The sequence below is a fragment of the Triplophysa dalaica genome, chromosome 7 (assembly GCF_015846415.1).
Source record: "Triplophysa dalaica isolate WHDGS20190420 chromosome 7, ASM1584641v1, whole genome shotgun sequence".
NCBI lineage: Eukaryota > Metazoa > Chordata > Actinopteri > Cypriniformes > Nemacheilidae > Triplophysa > Triplophysa dalaica.
The window spans coordinates 18,652,627-18,672,623 of NC_079548.1; the positions used below are offsets into that span (position 1 = coordinate 18,652,627).

At 38.8% G+C, this 19,997-nt stretch overlaps 2 protein-coding genes across 2 annotated transcripts; one reads left to right on the forward strand and one right to left on the reverse strand.

The window, feature by feature from the left end:
- Positions 1–7,928: 7,928 nt before the first annotated feature.
- On the forward strand, positions 7,929–11,851 carry gper1 (G protein-coupled estrogen receptor 1). The gene is made up of 2 exons (XM_056753501.1): positions 7,929–8,064; positions 10,186–11,851. Exon 2 carries the CDS (start codon positions 10,584–10,586, stop codon positions 11,637–11,639), a length of 1,056 nt encoding a protein of 351 aa, XP_056609479.1. The 5' UTR covers positions 7,929–8,064; positions 10,186–10,583; the 3' UTR covers positions 11,640–11,851.
- Positions 11,852–17,889: 6,038 nt separating this feature from the next.
- h3f3a (H3 histone, family 3A) lies at positions 17,890–19,764 on the reverse strand. Its single transcript, XM_056753341.1, has 4 exons — positions 19,612–19,764; positions 18,617–18,757; positions 18,375–18,528; positions 17,890–18,260 (listed from the first exon to the last, which is right to left on the reverse strand). The coding sequence occupies exons 2-4, from the start codon at positions 18,742–18,744 to the stop codon at positions 18,132–18,134; spliced, it is 411 nt and encodes a 136-aa protein (XP_056609319.1). The 5' UTR covers positions 18,745–18,757; positions 19,612–19,764; the 3' UTR covers positions 17,890–18,131.
- Positions 19,765–19,997: the final 233 nt, after the last annotated feature.

A 19,997-nucleotide genomic window follows, 5' to 3' on the forward strand; every position in this document is an offset into this window, starting at 1 on the left:
GTGGACGAGATGCTTGCCCTCACCTCCCCCATCAAAACACGCACGCATCACCCCTCTCTAACAAAGCCACACCTGCATGGTAGTTCCTGTTGTTAAGAGCCCTTTATGTGGGATTGAAAGGCAAACAGAGTTAAGACAAGTGACTGCCGCAGTTCGGCAGATGCAGAAATACCCCTCAGCATGTTTTCCCCTGACCTCATGAAATGACTTCACAGTTTCTTTATTCTAAAAGGCTCTTAATGCTGACATTGAAACTCACCACCACACAGGCAGAATTTATGACAACAGATTTAATCCTGTGCAATCCGTCCCAACTCCGGACATGAGCTCCATTTAGTGCTAAGAAGACTTTCGAATGTTCTCTGGTGTTGTTTCAAAGTAAACTTGGGTTGAGCTTTCTAATTGTTTGGCAGAGCGGGTGAGCCCAGCTTAAATCAAGACCACCAAGGTTGCGGCACATTTGGTTTGTCGCTTAAGTTTTTGCTGTTTGACTTGGCGCTCACCCTAATCTCATGTAAAAATGAGGACAACCGTTCCTTTACAGCTTTTGGGTCGCACCAGGCAATGCAATTGATTTATTTAATCTCCTGTGAATCATCAGATCCAGATAATCACTTAACAGCCCCGTTAACACACTAAAATCCAGACAATCATGACTAGACGCAGTCAAATTTTCCCTATATCGGTGGCTTGACCTGGTTTCAAACTTGTCAAGTGTCTGAGATTTGACTCCCTTTTGCGAGTGTGAAAATGTAAAAATGGGTCAGGTGCTTTGCATTTACATGTCTGGTTTACCAAACCCACCTCTTAACTGACAAATACTGAAAAATGGGATGTGGTAATTCCGTCATGGGAGACAGATTTATATAAGATAATGTTATCCACCAAAAATGTCTATGATGGCACATCAAATGCCTTAGGCGATTACACGCTCCCTTCCTCGTTTTGCACCGGCGGAATGATCTGGCGCGAACTGAACGCTTTGATAAATCAGACCCGATGTGGAAAGTCAGTCCCTCCCAGGGTCGATCTTGAAGGAGAGGCCCAGACTACAGCAGATGGCTGAAACCCAATCCTCCAAGATCCTGCCAGACCAGCTCAGTACTTTGCGAATGTACCCAAGTTTTAGAAATACAACAACAATGAAATCCTGGTGTCAGCAGAACGTCTGAATCTGGACCATGGGAACCACACAGGGGAGATTGGCCAGGTTGGCCATGTTTGACGCTGTGGTTTTGTGGGTTGGGAATCAAAGAAAGTGTCTATAAAACAGTTTACAGAGAGGGGAAGCAAGAATGTCTCTCAACGCTGTGTTTCTACGCTCCTGCAGCACTGAGACAAGCGTGTCTCCGGCACACCACAGGCATGAGGCTGAAAGTCTACAAAACATCATGAAAACATCATCCTGACACTCATCAAACGCACTTTCTTTCTTTCTATGTGTGCTTTCCGAAAGTGTTTCCAAAAACGCGTTGACAAAGCGAAGACGGAAAAGACATTTCAAGTTTGCTAATTGGTTGTTTAAAACCCTGAAAAGACATTTTCAATTCAAATGTATTTGTAGTGTAGCAACTTTCACTTTGAGTGCCAATAAAATGGAACTATAGCGAGAGAAACTCAATAAAATTATACAAATACAAACAAAACTGAAAACTATGCATGTAGCAAAAAAGAGATGAACACATAATGAAATCTTCTGCCGAGACATACAGACCTATTCTGGAGGCCCCCTGGGAGTTCCCGGACCCCAATTTGAAAACCATATCTACTAAGCTATATTAAAGTATTGAACTACAGTAGACACTTTACTTTTATTAACAAAAATAAAGACTCACGATGGGGGAAAACACAAAACTGAACAATGAAACTTGAAAACAAAGACTTCCCACGAGGGGGCAAAAAAAACAGAGAAACAGGATAACTAAACGTGATACTACGCAGAAACTAGACAAGGTAAACTGACAATGTAATTAAACCGAAGCAAACCAGGTAAAACGAAACAGCACAGGACAGCAAACACAGGGACATTAAATACGAGAACTAACAAAAGTTAAACAATAGGCAGGTGTGGGGAATCAAACAATGGCGGGAAGCCAAACAAGGAAACGCGGGGGCGGGGTCAAGAAACGAGACAGGCGAAGCATGGCTATCATAAACAAACAATTACCATGCGATTCCACAAAAAATGCCAGGAGCTGTCATGACCCTGCCATAGGACTAGAAATCATTTACAATAGTATACTATAATATTTTATGTGGGAAGCTATAAGTCATACAAGTGGAAATTAATTCGCCAAAAAATTGGAATTAATCATTATTATTAAATATATTAAATAGACTATATTACTATATAAATTGTATGTACTGTATATTAATTTGTATCCATAATTCCTAAAAAACAATTAATTTATTTATTTTGGAAATCATATTTTGTTTTAATTTAAACTAGCTGAAAAGAGTTTGTTGGGCCTAATGCTTAAATAAATGAATAAATAGTTAGCATTTCTCATATATACAGTATAGTGTATGGCCAAAACTATTTGTGTTTTTAAAAAACATTATTGCTGCCATGTAGTGCTGAAACAATTTCTGCCATGTTGATAGGTTGTGACTCATCCCAACTCAGTAATTCAAATATTAAAATGAAGATTGATGCTCATGGTCATAATTACAATAAAAAGGGTAATTAATGATAAAACGTGGATGAAAAATAAAAATAAAAGAGTAGCCTACTGGTTAATGTAAGAATAATGTGAAACATGGATTAAGAGAGCTCAGGACTGAGGATGCTACTTGGTTAACATTACCAAACGGCCTTAAAAGGAAAAAGAACCAGATTATTTAAAATACTTGTCACCCATATACCAGAGAAGTAGGGTCGAGTAGCACAGCAGGGGGACAGGCGTGTGTTTTGCTGCTTGTTTTTAAGGAGACAGCTGGAGCACAAGATGTGAGCTCTGCTCCCACAGGTGCAAGGATCTGTCACAACAATCTCTGCTCCACTGACCTCTTACATTGTCTTTGAGAATGCCAAGGCTGCTTGTTCTTCTCTATTAAAAACAGCATCCGACAAAACCATTAGAGAAGGAGATGGTATAATGCTGCATTATGTTTTTTATACATTCCGAGGGAATTACTTTCTGTACATCATTTGTTTAGGCAGTTTTTTATTTAATTCTGTTACTGTGTTTTGTGAGCTTTCTCATAATGTACGCTTTGACTCCCCCATGTGTTAAAAATGCGTAGTGCAGGGAGACTTTTATTGAATGAATACTTGCATAATAAAATATATATTCTTTCTTATTCCACAGGAGATCATAAATTGGGCTACATCTCGCTAAATAAATAAACTTTGATATAGCTACTATCTGTTTACAGTCTTTTGCAACCCAGCATTGGGTCAAAAAGGGACACACCGAACCTTTCTGTCTCTCTCTCTAACTAAATTGAGCAAATATAAACTATTGTTCATTAAGGCAGAACATGTGAAGCAAATCATATGATTCATTTATTTATTCATTCTCAACAATGATGGTTGTATCAACTCATTTCATGGATCCTCAGACTTCACAGCAGGACGGAGTTTTCTGAAAGAGTGTACTTCCAAGAACATCATGGCGTGCCATTAAAACACGACTGTGTGAGGAAAGATCGTGACATCCAATTTGCGTTCATCGCTAATTTACGAAACTCACTTCCACCACATGTTGCTACCTGGCAAATGTAATGCATTCCCTGCAGAGGGACACGGTCAGGCTTGTAAAGTGAGAAAAGCAGTTTCATGCTGTCTGAAACTCATCCGTTGTTCCCTGACTCATAATTAATCAGTTCCCTTTAGACTCTGGTAAGTCCCATGTGAAAATTGCACCGATTGGGCGCTTAATAGCGAGACACAAACAACAGCCTCCCCATCTAAGAACAAATACCTCAGAGGAAATGTTGCCTGGGAACATGTGAAGACTCAGCGAATACAAAAGCACGACAATGATCAAATAGATAAACTGTCATTATTTAAAACGGACAAGTGGTACAATACACAGAATCCTATCGACTATTACACACAACATTTTTGGCTTATTGGCTATAAAAGCTTAAACGGGTCATATGACACGACTAAAACGAATATTCTCGTTTGTTTTAGATGTAATGCAATGTGTATACACGACTTAAGGTTCAAAAACGCTTTATTTTCCTCATACCGTGCGTGTTAGCATCTCCTCTCTGAAACGAGCAGACTTCGTACAAAGCTCATCGCTCTAAATAGCGAGGTGTGTTATGATTGGCCAGTTACTACAGTGGGTAGTGATTGGTCGAATACTGCAAATGTGTGCCAGAAATATAACGCCTCTTACCATATTTGGAACATCAGGCCGCCAACCTGATAGGTAGTTCGGTCTTAGCCAAATCATACCACGAACTGACGTAGATTTGTGGGGGTGTGGTTAGACAAGGCGTTTCAGGTCTGTGTGAGCATTCGCTTTTAGATTTTTGCAATAGTATGTGTCTAATACATGCATGGAGAACTTATAACACACCAAAGACACATAAAAACACTTATTCGCGCCATATGACCCCTTTAACATTAGTTAACATAAACAGCTGTATTGGCACAAACTAACATGAACAAGGATTTTTGTGAGTTTTGTGGATTTTGAGAAGGCATTCGACTGTGTCCCTCGCGGCATCTTGTGGAGGGTGCTCCGGGAGTATGGGATTCGGGACCCTTTGCTAAGGGCTATCCGGTCCCTGGACGACCGGAGCAGGAGCTTGGTTCGCGTTGCCGGCAGTAAGTCAGACTTGTTTCCGGTGCATGTTGGACTCCGGCAGGGCTGCCCTTTGTCGCCGGTTCTGTTCCTAATTTTTATGGACAGAATTTCTAGGCGCAGCCAGGGGCCGGAGGACGTCGGGTTTGGGGACCACATGATTTCATCTCTGCTCTTTGCGGGCGATTTCATCATGCTGGCCCCATCAGACCAAGACCTTCAGCATTCACTGGGACGGTTTGCAGCCGAGTGTGAAGCGGCTGGGATGAGAATCAGCACCTCCAAATCTGAGGCCATGGTTCTCAGTCGGAAAACGGTGGCTTGCTCACTTCAGGTAGGTGGAGAGTTCCTGCCTCAAGTGGAGGAGTTCAAGTATCTGGGGGTCTTGTTCACAAGTGAGGGAAGGATGGAACGGGAGATTGACAGACGGATCGGTGCAGCTTCTTCAGTAATGCGGTCGCTGTACCGGTTTGTTGTGGTAAAGAAGGAGCTGAGCCGTAAGGCGAAGCTCTCGATTTGCCGTTCAATCTACGTTCCTACTCTCACCTATGGTCATGAGCTGTGGGTCATGACCGAAAAGACAAGATCCCAGATACAGGCGGCCGAAATTAGCTTTCTCCGCAGGGTGGCTGGGCGATCCCTTAGAGATAGGGTGAGAAGCTCAGTCACTCAGGAGGAGCTCAGTGTAGAGCCGCTGCTCCTCCACATCGAGAGGGGCCAGGTGAGGTGGCTCGGGCATCTTTTCCGGATGCCCCCTGGACGCCTTCCCGGTAAGGTGTTCCGGGCATGTACCATCGGGAGGAGACCCCGGGGAAGACCTAGGACACGCTGGAGGGACTATGTCTCCCGGCTGGCCTGGGAACGCCTGGGAATGCCTCGGTGTCCCCCCGGAAGAGCTGGAGGAAGTGTCTAGGGAGAGGGAAGTCTGGGCATCCCTGCTTAGACTGCTGCCCCCACGACCCGGCCCCGGATAAGCGGAAGAAAATGGATGGATGGATGGATGGATGGAACATGAACAAGGATTAATAAATGCTGAACAACTGTATGGCTCATTATTAGTTCATGTTAGTTAATGCATTTATTGACATTAACATAATCATGTGAAGTGCTACACATGTTTACAAAAGAAAGTTTTACATTCATAATTTACTTTGACATAAGATGATAAAATTTGTTCCTTATCCGCTCAAAAGAGGCACTGTAAAGAAGATCCTGTACAAAATGGATAAAGAACTGGCTGAAAATTACCAGTACATTTTCCTTTATTTTGAGGACATTTCTGTTAATGCCAAAATGCAATTTAATGAAGTAAAATACGTGTAAAACAACGGTAAAAGTAAATACATAAAATTCCTTCATTTTAATACTGTATATTGTGCCCTATTTTACGGATATTGTTTTCAGAAAGAGATGCCACAACCTGTAATGTAGACAGTACTGTAAGTACAGTAAACGGGCAGGGTCGCGGTTTTCTGGCCACACAGTGTGCTTCACCTTTCATGCAGATGAAAGATGAATTATAGATCAAGCCAGTAGGTCAAGTCTAGTGTGTCTACAAACGTCAATAGTGAAATACACTTGAATCTGCTCACCTCAATATAAGAGCCATTGTTAAAATTCAACATATAGGACCCATAGCAGTTACTTTGAAGAAAAGAATCCTAAAATGTGCTTTATCCTTCTGTCATTTTTCTTTATTTGTTAATTTCCTTCTCTCTGAAATGTACTTTGTCCTTTTTTATATAACAAAGAAGACGCTTGAAAATCACAGATAGTTATAGGACATGGATTCACACAGAACTATTAACTTCAGGGGATGTTCCACACAAACCTCTTTGAAGATGTAGTTGCCCGCACATAAAGGGCCTTGAATCTTGTTGTGAACCCATCCCGTGATAATAACTATTCAGCGAAAATATTTGTTTATTTAGTGCAACCATTATTTGAATACCCTACAAAAATAATTTTTTGGAGGATGTATTGACAGAAATGCAATATGATATACATTACTATATGTTCAGAGGTGAAAAAAACCTTTACATATTGAAGTGTTATGCCCTGCTATATAGAAAGAGCTATTTCTATCTACTTATACCGCAGATACTAGAATTCACCTTAATGTTTCTACAGTAGCCGTAAACATACAAACTGTTCTACAGAGCGCATTTCATAAACGCGTTGCTCCCTTTGGCAAAGAAACATTAAAATGAAGATGTCTTAGTCCTGTGTCAGCCATCGTAGTGCTTGAAAGGGAAGGGGAGGAGTGAGCCATTGGTTGGAATTGGCAATCTCACAACTAGATGTCACTAAATTCCAAAGATTGTACGTTTAAAGGAGGTAAGTGACATGACATTTTTTCTTATTAAGCATTTCCTTTTTAACAGTGACTAATGTAACATGTATCTAAGTTAAGAACATATACATTATATTAAACTTTAATAAACGTCCTTAAATGATCTTGAAAATAAGCACTATTCAGATGAAATGTATCATATTTAAAGGAATAGTTAACAGAATATTAAAATATCTGAATATCTGTCATCATTAACTTACCCTCATATCATTACAAACATGTATGACTTTCCTTCTTCTGCAGAACACGAAAGAAGATGTATTGAAGAATGTTGGTCAGCAAACAACACTGACTCCTATTGGCTTTTATTGTATGGACACAAAACCACATTTCTCTAAATATCTTCTTTTGTGTTCTCAGAAGAATGAGTCAAATACAAGCGTGTAAATGAGGTAAGGATTTGTCTTAGTTCAAACCTGACCAAACGTATTAAACATAGATTATCCATCAGGGTGCTTGATGAAATCATGGTTAAAGCACGTTTCATCGTCGGTCTGGGGCATTTCAACCAGCCTACCCCCTGTTCATTTGTAGTCATTCTTTGATGTAGAAAAGACCACAGAGAGCACGGATGTCTTTATGTTTGAGACCGAGATGAAATAAGCCGCACCAGCACCTACTTGTCCGGTGCTAAGTAACTGTCATTGGTGGCTCTTCTGCTCTTGATGCTATCCACATGCATGCTCGGCTGGGAGTCAGAGCAGAGGAGAGTGAGAGGAGGAGAGATCAGGCAAGAAGGTGGGGGGTGGCTAGTGAACAAGTGGCCATGAAAAACCGAAGCTGTAGTGATAGTCTCCTCTGGACCTTCTCAGCTTCGCAGCTAGTTTTGCATTGTCTTGTAACAGCAGGTGGCGTAGATGGTGGATCTTGACCTGGTGAAAGGATTATCAATCTGTGGCAGTTCCTACCAACTTTACACTGACTGCATCACAAGTCCTCGCCAATAAAGTGAGTGTCGTTTGTTTTTATCTTTTTCATGTACATTTTTTCAGATGGATTTATTGATGGATATTATTTGTGAGAAGAGTACTGGAGAAGCAACCAGGATAGATGGTTAAATAACTGTTGTTTGTAATGAGTTTAACAATCAACATGATGGTCTATGGTGGTCCATCAGCTAGACCAGCAATAAACCATCACCACCATAAATCAGTCTGGAACATTCTAGTGTTACCTGCTCCTTTCAGTAAAGAAACCACAGTATGAAATGTTCATCCAAAATGAGCTCAATGGATTTCAAACAGTTTCATACAACAGACGTGTGCAAGTTTAGGCGTTATTAGACAATTTCTGGATGTGTCTGAGCTGCGTTAATGTGACTGCTCCATCACTGAATATACTGATGAATTATTGATGTTCATGTCATCTTGGAACTGTGAGAAAATGCAGATATTTCTTTGAGGAAGGATTAGTTTAGTATGGTTCAGATTAGGCAGACTATATTTAATTTGGGTAGTAACAAATGTTTTTATCTATTATGGAGTGATAAAGTCTGAGCAGATCGTAGCTTGAGAATAAACTAGAACTACAGCGCGATATCTTGTGAAGTTCTGTTTGTTATGTTCTTTCTGAAGTAAAGGCAAACCATGAAAAAAGTCACTGGTTTAAAATAAATTTAGAATTCATAATTGGTTCTCAAACCAAATGTTGTGTTTACATTTCGAAGATAAAATGTAAACTGTAAGTCACTTCACAGTAAAGATTACATTTGATTTTATGGTTAAAATCCATTTTCGGTGCCCCAAGACTGAAAGTTTTTAGCACTTGGTAAGCCATCTGCATAAATCTGAAAATAACTGGTCTAATTTTGGAATGCTGGCTGAACTTCTTAGACTTTTCTGCTGCATGCCGAGTTTCATATGGAATTTAACCCAGGCTCACTATTTTAAAGGTTAAGGTATCTAAAGTCAGAAACGGTCATAGAGACCTCAAAACTGCTGAGTTTCTTTCTGTTTCACATTAAAAAGTAAGTGTAGTTTTAAATTAAAACTATGCTCATATATTCGGTTCTGATCAATTTCAGATTGTTCATCAATAGCGAATAAAGCATTCTTTTAAAGATTGATGCGTTCGGATTAATCTTAAATCTTACAAACTCAGCCAAATACATTTGGCCATGAATGGAAAAGGTTGAACAAATTAGCTTACAACACAGATCTGGTTATTAATGTAGGCCTATCATTTCAAATAAGTGGGAATTGTTGCATAATCTGAAAAAAAATACTGAAAAAAAACACAATATTTTTTGGCAGCTGGGGCGCCAGAAATAGACCGTAAAGTAAAATTTATTGTAAAATTACATGTTTTCCACACTTTTATTGCATTCTTTTCTGTAATTTTAGGTTTTTTGCGTATTTAAAAAAAACTTGATAAATCTGTAAAAAAGTACAATTCCATCAAATTACAATTTGTTGACATTATACATTACTGTTTACATTGTGGGTAATGAATTTACATGGGATATTGGATTTATAGTTTTATACACGTCATACTTTGTGACAGTAATCTTAAATTACTAATGTGATGGTATTCTCTTTTCATTAATCACCCATCTAAGCATAATTGAGAAACTATCACTTAACCTTATCATGACCTCCTTCAAAAATCACAAAACTTGAATGTAGTTATAATAAGCAATGACCATAAAATGTATAATGCCATCATTCCGTTATCTCTGAGTAAGTGAGAAAAATCTAGTTAGATCCTATCCATCCCTATGAATGAGTTGTGGTGGTCGTCTTTAAGCCGTTTATTAGCTGTGAGGTTAGCACATGGGATGTCTGACAGCTCAGGGCGCTTCAATGCATCTGTTTAAGACCTTGCTTTGCATTTTAATAAGCTAGTAGACACTCAATTCCTAGGTAGAATCAATTAAAACTCTTATGAACGCTGCCATTAGGTGCAGAAGAAGATACTATTAACATAATATTTACATAATTTTCAGTCTTGCCTAAACAGTGATGCCAACGAAATCAGTGACCTTAAAAGACATTCATTTTCAACCTCTATGTTTTGTCGGTAAGATAATTTTGTTCCTGAGATGATTTCTATCCTTATCCTTTTCCAAAGGTGTCACAGTTGGTGGTGTCGTTATCCGCGGCAGACTGAAAATCATACTCATGGCCTGGATGAGAACAAACTGGCCTGGATTGAACAACTGCGAGGAACAACATTCGCAAAGGAGAAAAAGAAAGCACGGTCCCTAAGGAGACGCTTGGTGTTTGGTACCATGGATCACACAAGTCCAGGCAGCTGAGAGACTGCCCTGATAATGGAGGAACTGGCTTGCGTCTTCTCCCCACACTCCATCTCAAGAGCCGAATTTTCGTGGATGGTGTCTTAGAAACTTGTGGAAAGAACTGTCGCAATCAGAATGCCAATTCAGCCTAAATGACGGTTCCTATCCGTAAAGTGAACTTGGTACAAATGAAGTATGTAGCACGATTTGAAACGCAGACTCGGTCAGTATGGAAGAGCAGACTACCCCTGTGATTCAGATTTACATGAATGGCACTGAGAGTCTTAATGCTTCTTATGACTTCAACGTCACCGATGTCAAAGAAAGCACCTACGAGTTCTACATCATCGGACTGTTTCTCTCCTGCCTTTACACCATTTTTCTCTTCCCCATCGGCTTCATCGGTAACATCCTCATTTTGGTGGTCAACCTCAACCACCGTGAGAAGATGACTATCCCTGATCTCTACTTTGTGAACCTGGCGGTGGCGGACCTCATTCTGGTGGCGGACTCGCTAATCGAGGTCTTCAACCTCAATGAGAAGTACTACGACTACGCCGTGCTGTGCACCTTCATGTCTCTTTTCCTCCAGGTGAACATGTATAGCAGCATCTTCTTCCTGACATGGATGAGTTTCGACCGCTATGTGGCCCTCGCCAGTTCCGTGAGCACCAGTCCGTTGCGAACCATGCAGCACGCCAAGCTCAGCTGCGGCCTCATCTGGATGGCGTCCATCTTAGCGACTCTCCTTCCTTTCACCATCGTACAAACGCAGCACACCGGCGAGGTGCACTTCTGCTTCGCCAACGTCTTCGAGATCCAATGGCTGGAGGTGACGATTGGATTCCTGGTGCCCTTCTCCATCATCGGCTTGTGTTACTCGCTGATCGTTCGGATCCTCATGAACGCTCAGAAGCACAGGGGGCTCTGGCCTCGCCGGCAGAAGGCCCTGCGCATGATTGTGGTGGTGGTGCTAGTTTTCTTCATCTGTTGGCTCCCAGAGAACGTCTTCATCAGCATCCAGTTGCTCCAAGGCACGGCCGACCCATCAAAGCGTAGCCAGACCACGCTGTGGCACGATTACCCGTTGACCGGACACATCGTCAATCTGGCCGCCTTTTCAAACAGCTGCCTGAACCCGATCATTTACAGCTTCCTTGGAGAGACGTTCAGGGACAAGCTACGACTCTTTATCAAGAGGAAGGCCAGTTGGTCAGTGGTCTATCGCTTTTGCAATCACACCTTAGACTTGCACATTCCCGTCAGGAGCGAATCAGAAGTGTAGAATCTCACAAGTGCAGGTGCTTGAAGATGTCGACTGTTAAACATATGATCTTTGATTTTTCTTTTTTAAATGAAGCTTTGCAGAGCTTTTTGAGTCAGGACAGACAATTTGGTTCAAGAAAGAGGGACTCGTGTGTTTGCTTTATTCCTAAAGTCAGCATGAGTAAAACCAGGAAGATTCAGGGTACCACATGTGGGTGAAATGAAATACAAGGCAAGGATCCACAACTACGTTTTACAGATAATTGAAATGCATAGAGATGGCATAGAGAGCTTATAGAGCTTTTATATTGTCAATGAGCCCATCCTTAGGGAACAAATATAGATCACCTGCGATCTTCTGCCTTATTGTGATCTACATTTTCCTGTTCATATATTCATGTTATTGAGACTGATGGAGTCAACCACTTTGCGCTGTTTCAAGACTGAATAAATAAATATTTTGTAGAATTTATGAAGATGCTAAACTTGGTGAGAGTTTTATACAATTTCCTTGCGTTCATTTGACTGAATGTATTTAAACCCAGCTCCTCGTGGCGAACAGTGATGATGTCAAAATTCACATGGTTTACACGGAAAACATCATAAGGGAAACATTGCAGTATATTCAGTTCAAAGCAAAACATATTTGGAGGATTACAGCTTCTTTGGGCAAGTGTTATTGACGCTAACTCCAGGTGATGGCTCTTGTTTCCTTACGGCTGGAGCCGGTGGGCAGGTGGTGTGCAGGGAGCACACGAGGATATAAACACATTATTCAAGACTTCTGAAATTGGTCCATTGATGCTGTTGACTTGCACCACAGTAATATCCGCACAGCTATCGTGTCCATTTATCTAACTCCTTTATAATGGTCGTAAGGTCATTCTACCATCCAAAACATTTGTCAGTAGATGGCTTTGAGCAGTGGGAAGTAATTCAACAAAGGTCTAATTCATTTAGAATCAAAGTGTCCGTTGTGGGTGGAAAGACGCCGGATAAAAACAATGCGGATATTCAGTAAGACTCCAGATTTATGGGCCGTCATTATTTGTCAAGATGAGACGTTGCTTTGAATGTCATTTGAGCCATTTCCACATTCAGAAATGACAAACAATTATACGCTGATAAAAAAACAAGGGCATGTTCATGACAGGAAGCCGAGATTCTCCTCCAGAGAGAGCCCAGTCGTGCCCAGGGCTAAAATAATATATGAATGAAATTATTCACAAACATTAGTGCAGTCTGAGGGCACTTTCCCAAGTATAATAGAACGTAGATAAACAAATAAAAGGAAAATGAGGATTGAAAAATAATCCCAAGGTTGGTCTTTTGGGAAATGCTTTTTGTAAGGGTCATTCTCATTGAGCTGCATACGACATTAAAAAAAAGTTGAATCAATAAAGACCGGCTGGATGAGGTATGATGTAATGTACTGTATCTGAGTCTGAATGCTGCTTTTATGATAGTCTGAATTTCTCGCAAAAATATAGTTACATTAATGTTATAATCGAATTATATGTCAAATCGTATCCTCTAATTTAAATATAAAAACATACAATATAATTTAAGATTAACATTTCATTTGTGTATTTGGCATATCCAAAGTGACAATGCATACCGGGTATACATTTTCAACCTAATTGTGATCACGACCTTTGGGCTGTAAACACGGTCCTCTTCATAACAGTTCATTAAAGATTAACAGAGATGAACACTGTAAGTTTTGACCATAATAATGTTGGGTATTAATCACTTTAATACAGAAATTAGAATCTAATGAGAATCATCATTAAAAATGACACAATAATAGTCATAAACAATCTCGGAATGTGGTACAATTTTTATGAATCAAAACTATCTGTAAAATATCACTGGGTACCCTAAGAAAGGACACCTGTTTATGTGACAGATATAGAAAACTATTTTTCTTACCAATAATTAGAAACAAGCATGATTTTGCAATTCAGACCAGCAGGTATTTCATAGTATATCAGCCCATTCGCTCCAATTGCGTATAAATAACACACGCTGTGCATTATCGTATAATACGGACGCCAAATTGCGATTTTGCGTGCATATGATACGCCAATTAGCATATTTGCATATTAAACAGCAATTTGTCTCATTACCCTGTCCCCTAACCCAAACCCTAAACCTAACATTATTATTTTAATTATTTCAGTGTTTCCTCTTCATGTACGTTTTACAATGGCTGCTCTCCAACCAGGTACAAGCTAACATTGCCGTATCATATGCACGCAAAATCGCAATTTGGCGTACGTATTAAACGATAACGCACCAGCCTGTTATTTATACACAATTGGGTGCGACCAGGTAGAGTATCTAGAGTAAGCCACATAATGCATACAGTTGTGCTCAAAAGTTTACACCTATTTTTTTTAAAATAAAGGTTTATTTTTAATGTAGTCCTGTACTGAGCAAGTTATTTCACTAAAGACATGTTAACATAAAGTTCACACTAAAGAATAATAACAGAATTTCTCAAAGTAGCCCAGGACAAAAGTTTACATACCCCTGGTTCTAAATACTGTTTGATGTTACAATAAATGACAGTTTTTATGTTTAGTCAAAGTTGTTTAAGGGTTTCCTGTTTGTCATGATTCATTAGACTGTCCAGTGATATCCAAAACAATCACCCAGGTCCTCCACAATTTTTGCTTTTTCAGCATTTCTGGATATTTGACTCATGCCCAGCAGTAACTGTATGATGTTGAGATTTCTCTTTTTACATCGAGGACGATTAAGAGACTCATACACAACTATTACAATAGATAGAAACATTCAGTGCTGCCCACAAAGTTAACCTGATTCATTTAAAGTCAGGTGGATGTAAATCTCTGAAAATGGTTTTGGTGTAAAAATAAAAATCATTCACTAATGTCCTTCAGAAGATTTAAAAATACATTACTTTTTTTCAGGATTTTTTTTCACCAAAACCATTATTAGAGGTTTACGCCCACCTGACTTTAAATGAAGGGTGTTGACTTAGGTAACATCATACAGTGTTAAGAATGTAAAGTTTTAAACTTTTGCCCTTAGAAATTCTGTTATTATTCTTTAGTGTGAACTTTATGTTAACATTTCTTTAGTGTAATAACTTGCTCAAGGCAGGACTAAATTAAAAATAAGCCTTTATTTTAAAAAATCCTCTTATTTTTCCAAATGTTTCAGCTTTTTCCAGATTCTGCAAGGGGTGTGTAAACTTTTGAGCACAGCTGTAAATGTTTCCATGTTGTTTTATTACTGAATAAATTAAGAAACACAGTTTCTAACTATACAGAGATGTTAAAATAAAAACCTCCACACATTATTCACCTGAACTGCATTCAAAAAAGTTATTGTCGACCCAGCATTAGGTAAAACCTAACCGTTGTCCCTTTTTGAACCAACGCTGGGTTGAAAATAACCCATCATTTTGGACTGTGACTCTGTCTACTTAAACCTTAAAATCTATGTGTCATTTTCAGTCAAAACTTGAAATATAGTCTCAGAGAATGTTTTAATTACCAAGATATTGAATTATCTGTTTATATTTTACTAAACACATGATGATAGTCCAAACTTCAGAAAAAAAACTCTATGCCCAAGATTTATATTTTGAAAACAAGAACAATGTGTCATGGAAGTGACAAAATGATGCACATTTTTGAGAGATTACACTTTGTAGGATCTCTGTGAATAAAAAAGTACAATGCTGAAGCAATAAAACCCCAAAATGGAGAAGGGATGGCTCTTTACAAAAGGGCAATTCCAGCATTATGGACGTGAGATTTTGCGTCATAGACATGACCTAAAAATGCTCAGAGAATGAATTTGTTACGATTATATTGAACTATCTGTTTATATTTTACTGAATGCTTGTTGATAGATTCTAAACATCAAAAAATGTCAGTCTATGAAAAAAATAATATTTAAAAAAGGGAAATAAACATGCTTTATGGATGTGACAAAAAAAGGAAGTGTTTTTTTGAAGGACCATAAACTTTGTAGGATTTCTGTAAAATAAACTGCACATTTATGAAGCAATTATACCCAATGAATGTAGAAGGGATGCCTCTTTATAGAACAACAAATAGTTACTTTATATTAATTTTCATTTGTCCATTTATGAGGAATATTTAGCGTTATGGATGTGACAATCCTGAAAAAGGCTCTTACCTGACTATGAAAAATCAGGCAGTAAAAATAAAACAACTGCTTTACAAATTTGAAGAGAGATCTCACATGGGTATTTGAACCACCAAATGTTAAAATCTGTGCTGTTACCATAGTAAAAACCACTGTTAAAAACTTGTGGTATGGTTGACATTTCCATGGAATTGCCCAAAACATAAATTCGTTTTTTTTTATGAATATGGACTGTTTTGGGTGTGACAGTTCACTTTCCAGACTAAAAATGTTTTCTCTGGTATCAAACCCATGATTCCATTATTGCCAACACAAAATGTCATACCAACTGACAGAAACACATTAATCATTAACATAACTGATAATCAAAAACACATTTCGTTATGAAGAGTTTTGTGAATGATCTGCATATATGGACCAGAGCAATATAGTATTCAGGCCTGGCGTGGTCTACAAAAAAAATACTTCCTGGTAACACCAAGAATTGTTTTTTCAGCTGTGATAACCCAGCCTGGGAAAGATATGCAAGCACTTTTTGAAAAACAATTAATAAATGCTACAGACATCAGGATGATTGTTGGATTCACATATCTCCAAAGAGACAGACTTGGGTGATGAGAACAGCCCGCGGATGATTTATAACCGTGGCAATCACAGAAAGACACAGATGAGTGATGTAATAAATGATGCTATAATCACAATCAGGACCATTAGACAGCAGAGGTGGCGCCACGGCAGATGAACCCAGAACCCCCTATAGAGGATCCTCAGGGGGAAAAAATGAACAAGCCATTCACTTTTATATTTGTGTAAATATGAATAAAAATACAGGGGATGATTGAGGCAGACAAAGAGCAAGAGGTGAGGGAGAGAGGCCGAGACAGAGACTGTGAGAAGAGGGTGTGTGTGCAGCTGGAGTTGAAGGGTCTGACGTCATTGAGATCCACTATTCTATTGGTCTGTGAGATTTCACTTTCATGTGGTTTAATGAAACTGTTTATCAGATCTCCTGCTGTCTTACGGTTTTTAATGTTTACTTTTTGTATTCACACACATTGACCGTCAAACAAGTACAACAAGTAATAAATCTCTTAAAAAATAAATCAGAATAAACAATAGTTCCTTATACTTGACTAAAAAAGGAATGGGTGTTAGAAAACCTGAAAGCGATTCAAGAGTGAATAAAACAACAGAAAAGACAGCATCCATCACAAAAGTGTCACTGCCGTTTGTCAGGGGTAATTAGGGTGGTGAGAGTTAATGCATATGCTTAGGAAATACACGTTTGAATAAAAGATCTGATGCACAATTACATTTGCATATTACAATTCTCTCTAAGCTTAGGTGACATCAAGAATATTATGTTTAAAAGAGCAAGTTTAGAAGACAATATTTGTGAATCCTAAACAAACAAACACAACACTGAGGTTACAGGCCAAGCAACAAGGAAAAGTTAAAACATTCTGATTCTTAAGGTGCAAACTGACGACTGACCATTAGAGGGCGCCATAGTGTAGAAAAAGCTGAATAGAAGACGTGTGAAAACTATTTACCATCTTTTTCTAAGTGAAGACTGGCTTGCGCATGTTTAAAACGTGTTAAATACGTCAATATGGGAAACCCAGCTCACATAATCTCACACTTTAAACCAACTATTGACTTAAGCAAAACGCTGCATGTTTCCATTAAGTTTAGGATCAGCATAAGGTGAATGAAAGCAGAATCATGGTAGACTTAAATCACATTAAGATATCAGAAAAACAGCGGCTGGTATTGCCGCAAAACGACACCAGTTTGCGCTCTGGGGGCAAAAACGTGTCGGTGTTTCTCATTGGGAGAGCCTTTTCAAGTATGACGTTTGAATATTTAGAAGACAAAACAAGTTGAACAAACAAATGTTGCCATAAGCTTTGATGGTGTTGAAACTGAGTGGGGGACTTCAAAGATTGGTGTGGACACTGGGTCAAGTGTGCGTGCTTTAATAGATATTTAAAAACTTGCTATAGTAGTAAACCTTAGAATTGTAATCCAAATTGATCTTTGTATATTATATTTCCATAAAGCATTCATCCACGCTTACTATTATGCTGCCATATTTCAAATAAAGCAAAACACAGAAATGAGGTAGTGTAATTTTATTTACAACTCATTGTAAAAAGATAAATGATAAATACTTTGCACATGCAACTAAAGCCACTTTACAATGAGCTCTAAGATGGTTACTTTAGAAACACTCATTTGAAAAACCTGAGTCTGCAAGGAAAGTTTTACAAAAATGACTCCAATGTACAAATCCATTGCTCTTACTTTGAGTGTTCATTAAAAGTTTAAAATAAAGTTTAAAAAATGAAGGGGTGTTGAATTATGCCCGCTCTCCTCTGATCCGCCGTGCCAGTTGGATGTCCTTGGGCATGATCGTGACTCTCTTGGCGTGGATGGCGCACAAGTTCGTGTCTTCAAATAGACCTACAAGGTAAGCCTCACTTGCTTCCTGTTTAATAAAATACATGTAAAAAAAAAAAGTTATTACATATAAAACCGGATTACAAAGTTGATTTAAGCATATTATATGTATATAATCATTGGTACATAACAAATAAATTACCTGCAGTGCACCAATAGCTGCACTCTGGAAACGCAGATCAGTTTTGAAGTCTTGTGCGATTTCTCTCACCAAACGCTGGAAGGGCAACTTGCGGATGAGCAATTCTGTTGACTTCTGATAACGACGAATCTCTCTCAGAGCGACAGTTCCAGGCCTTACAAAAACAAAATCAATTAAAAAAAAAATAATATATACACACACTGAAAGCGACAATATTTATTCAATTTAGAAAGCGTATTCACCTGTATCTATGGGGCTTCTTGACACCGCCAGTAGAGGGCGCGCTCTTTCTTGCGGCTTTGGTCGCCAACTGTTTCCTTGGCGCCTTACCTCCAGTGGATTTACGCGCGGTCTGCTTGGTACGAGCCATTGTTTCTCAGTCTCTGGAATAAAGCAAGCAAAAAAAACAAACTTTTAAAGCACCAAACGCGTAATTTGCGGGAGAATTTGAACAGCAACTCAAAATGGCGGCATCGCCCGGGTCTGTTTTTTTGTTGTTGCTCCTACTACTTCCGCTCCCACTACGTCTAGATGCAAATCTTAAATCTCTTGAACGCAGTTATAAATTAAAATCACATGCCAGTGTTAACGAAGTTTAAAAGTAGTTTGCCTGCCTTGAAGACGATAAAATAACAAAACACCACAGAAAGAATTTGCAAGCGACATTGCGGTCACTCGATGTCTAACGTTACCGCTCCAACATCACATACATCAGCAACCAGCGCGGAAATACCCGTCAAGGCTGCAGACAAACCCGTCAAACAAAGCTCCGACTCAACGAGAAATACACATTATTTAATTTATAAATTAATGAGGGAACTTCGTAAAGGCAAAAGCGAAAGTTATATTTATGCAGCGTTTCTATCAACCCGCAACTCTAGATCTTCCAGCCAAAGTGGGATATAACGTAAGCCGACTAGAGACCATTGTCCAAAATGGCGGGCAAATATGTATATTAATCAGACAGATCCATGAATATCAGCTACTACATACACTTAAAAACACTGCTACGAAAATACAGGTCTAACTAGTCTTAGAATTAATAAAAAAATATCCTTACAGACGTTTAAGTAATCGACGTGCAAGACCATTTAATCGCTGCCATCTACAAGTTAAGTTACGAAGAAAATAAAAAGCTAAACATTCCATCAATTAATTTGTTGGTTTATTTCAAAATCTCTAACTTACTACTCGATTATTCTTCAAAACATACAAAAGATTAAAAACCTGAACAAACCTCTTTAGGTGAGCTACACGTCCCACGTCAGATCCCGTATTTGAAAATACGAGGGTTGTGCTACAATTTATATCTACGTGCCGCTTCAAGTTAGACACGCCCACACTTGACGTTTTCATTTCTCATTGGTTCAACATAACACAGCCTCCCCCAGTCGTTTCGCTCCATTTTCATTGTTTACATGTCACAAAAAGAAAGTGCGCCCTGTTTTTAATTTTTTTTACTGTAACTGATGAATTTGTGATTACATTGAGTACTGGGCCGTAGTAATGTTTTAGCCTTAAATCTAAAAAAAATATTAGAAAATATTCATATATTTAATTACGTAATTATTTTAATAACAAGGAAATAAAGCTTTAGAAATCAGGCATTACATAATTAGGTAT

What these genes read in the sequence shown, in the direction of transcription:
- gper1 (XM_056753501.1), top strand. Translation starts at nt 10,584, where the DNA reads ATGGAAGAGCAGACTACCCCTGTGATTCAGATTTACATGAATGGCACT.
- h3f3a (XM_056753341.1), bottom strand. Translation starts at nt 18,744, where the DNA reads ATGGCTCGTACCAAGCAGACCGCGCGTAAATCCACTGGAGGTAAGGCG. An exon ending in AAGAAGCCCCATAGATACAG is followed by an intron (nt 18,529 to 18,616) that starts GTGAATACGCTT and finishes TGTTTTTGTAAG; the next exon opens with GCCTGGAACTGTCGCTCTGA. An exon ending in CAGCTATTGGTGCACTGCAG is followed by an intron (nt 18,261 to 18,374) that starts GTAATTTATTTG and finishes TTTATTAAACAG; the next exon opens with GAAGCAAGTGAGGCTTACCT.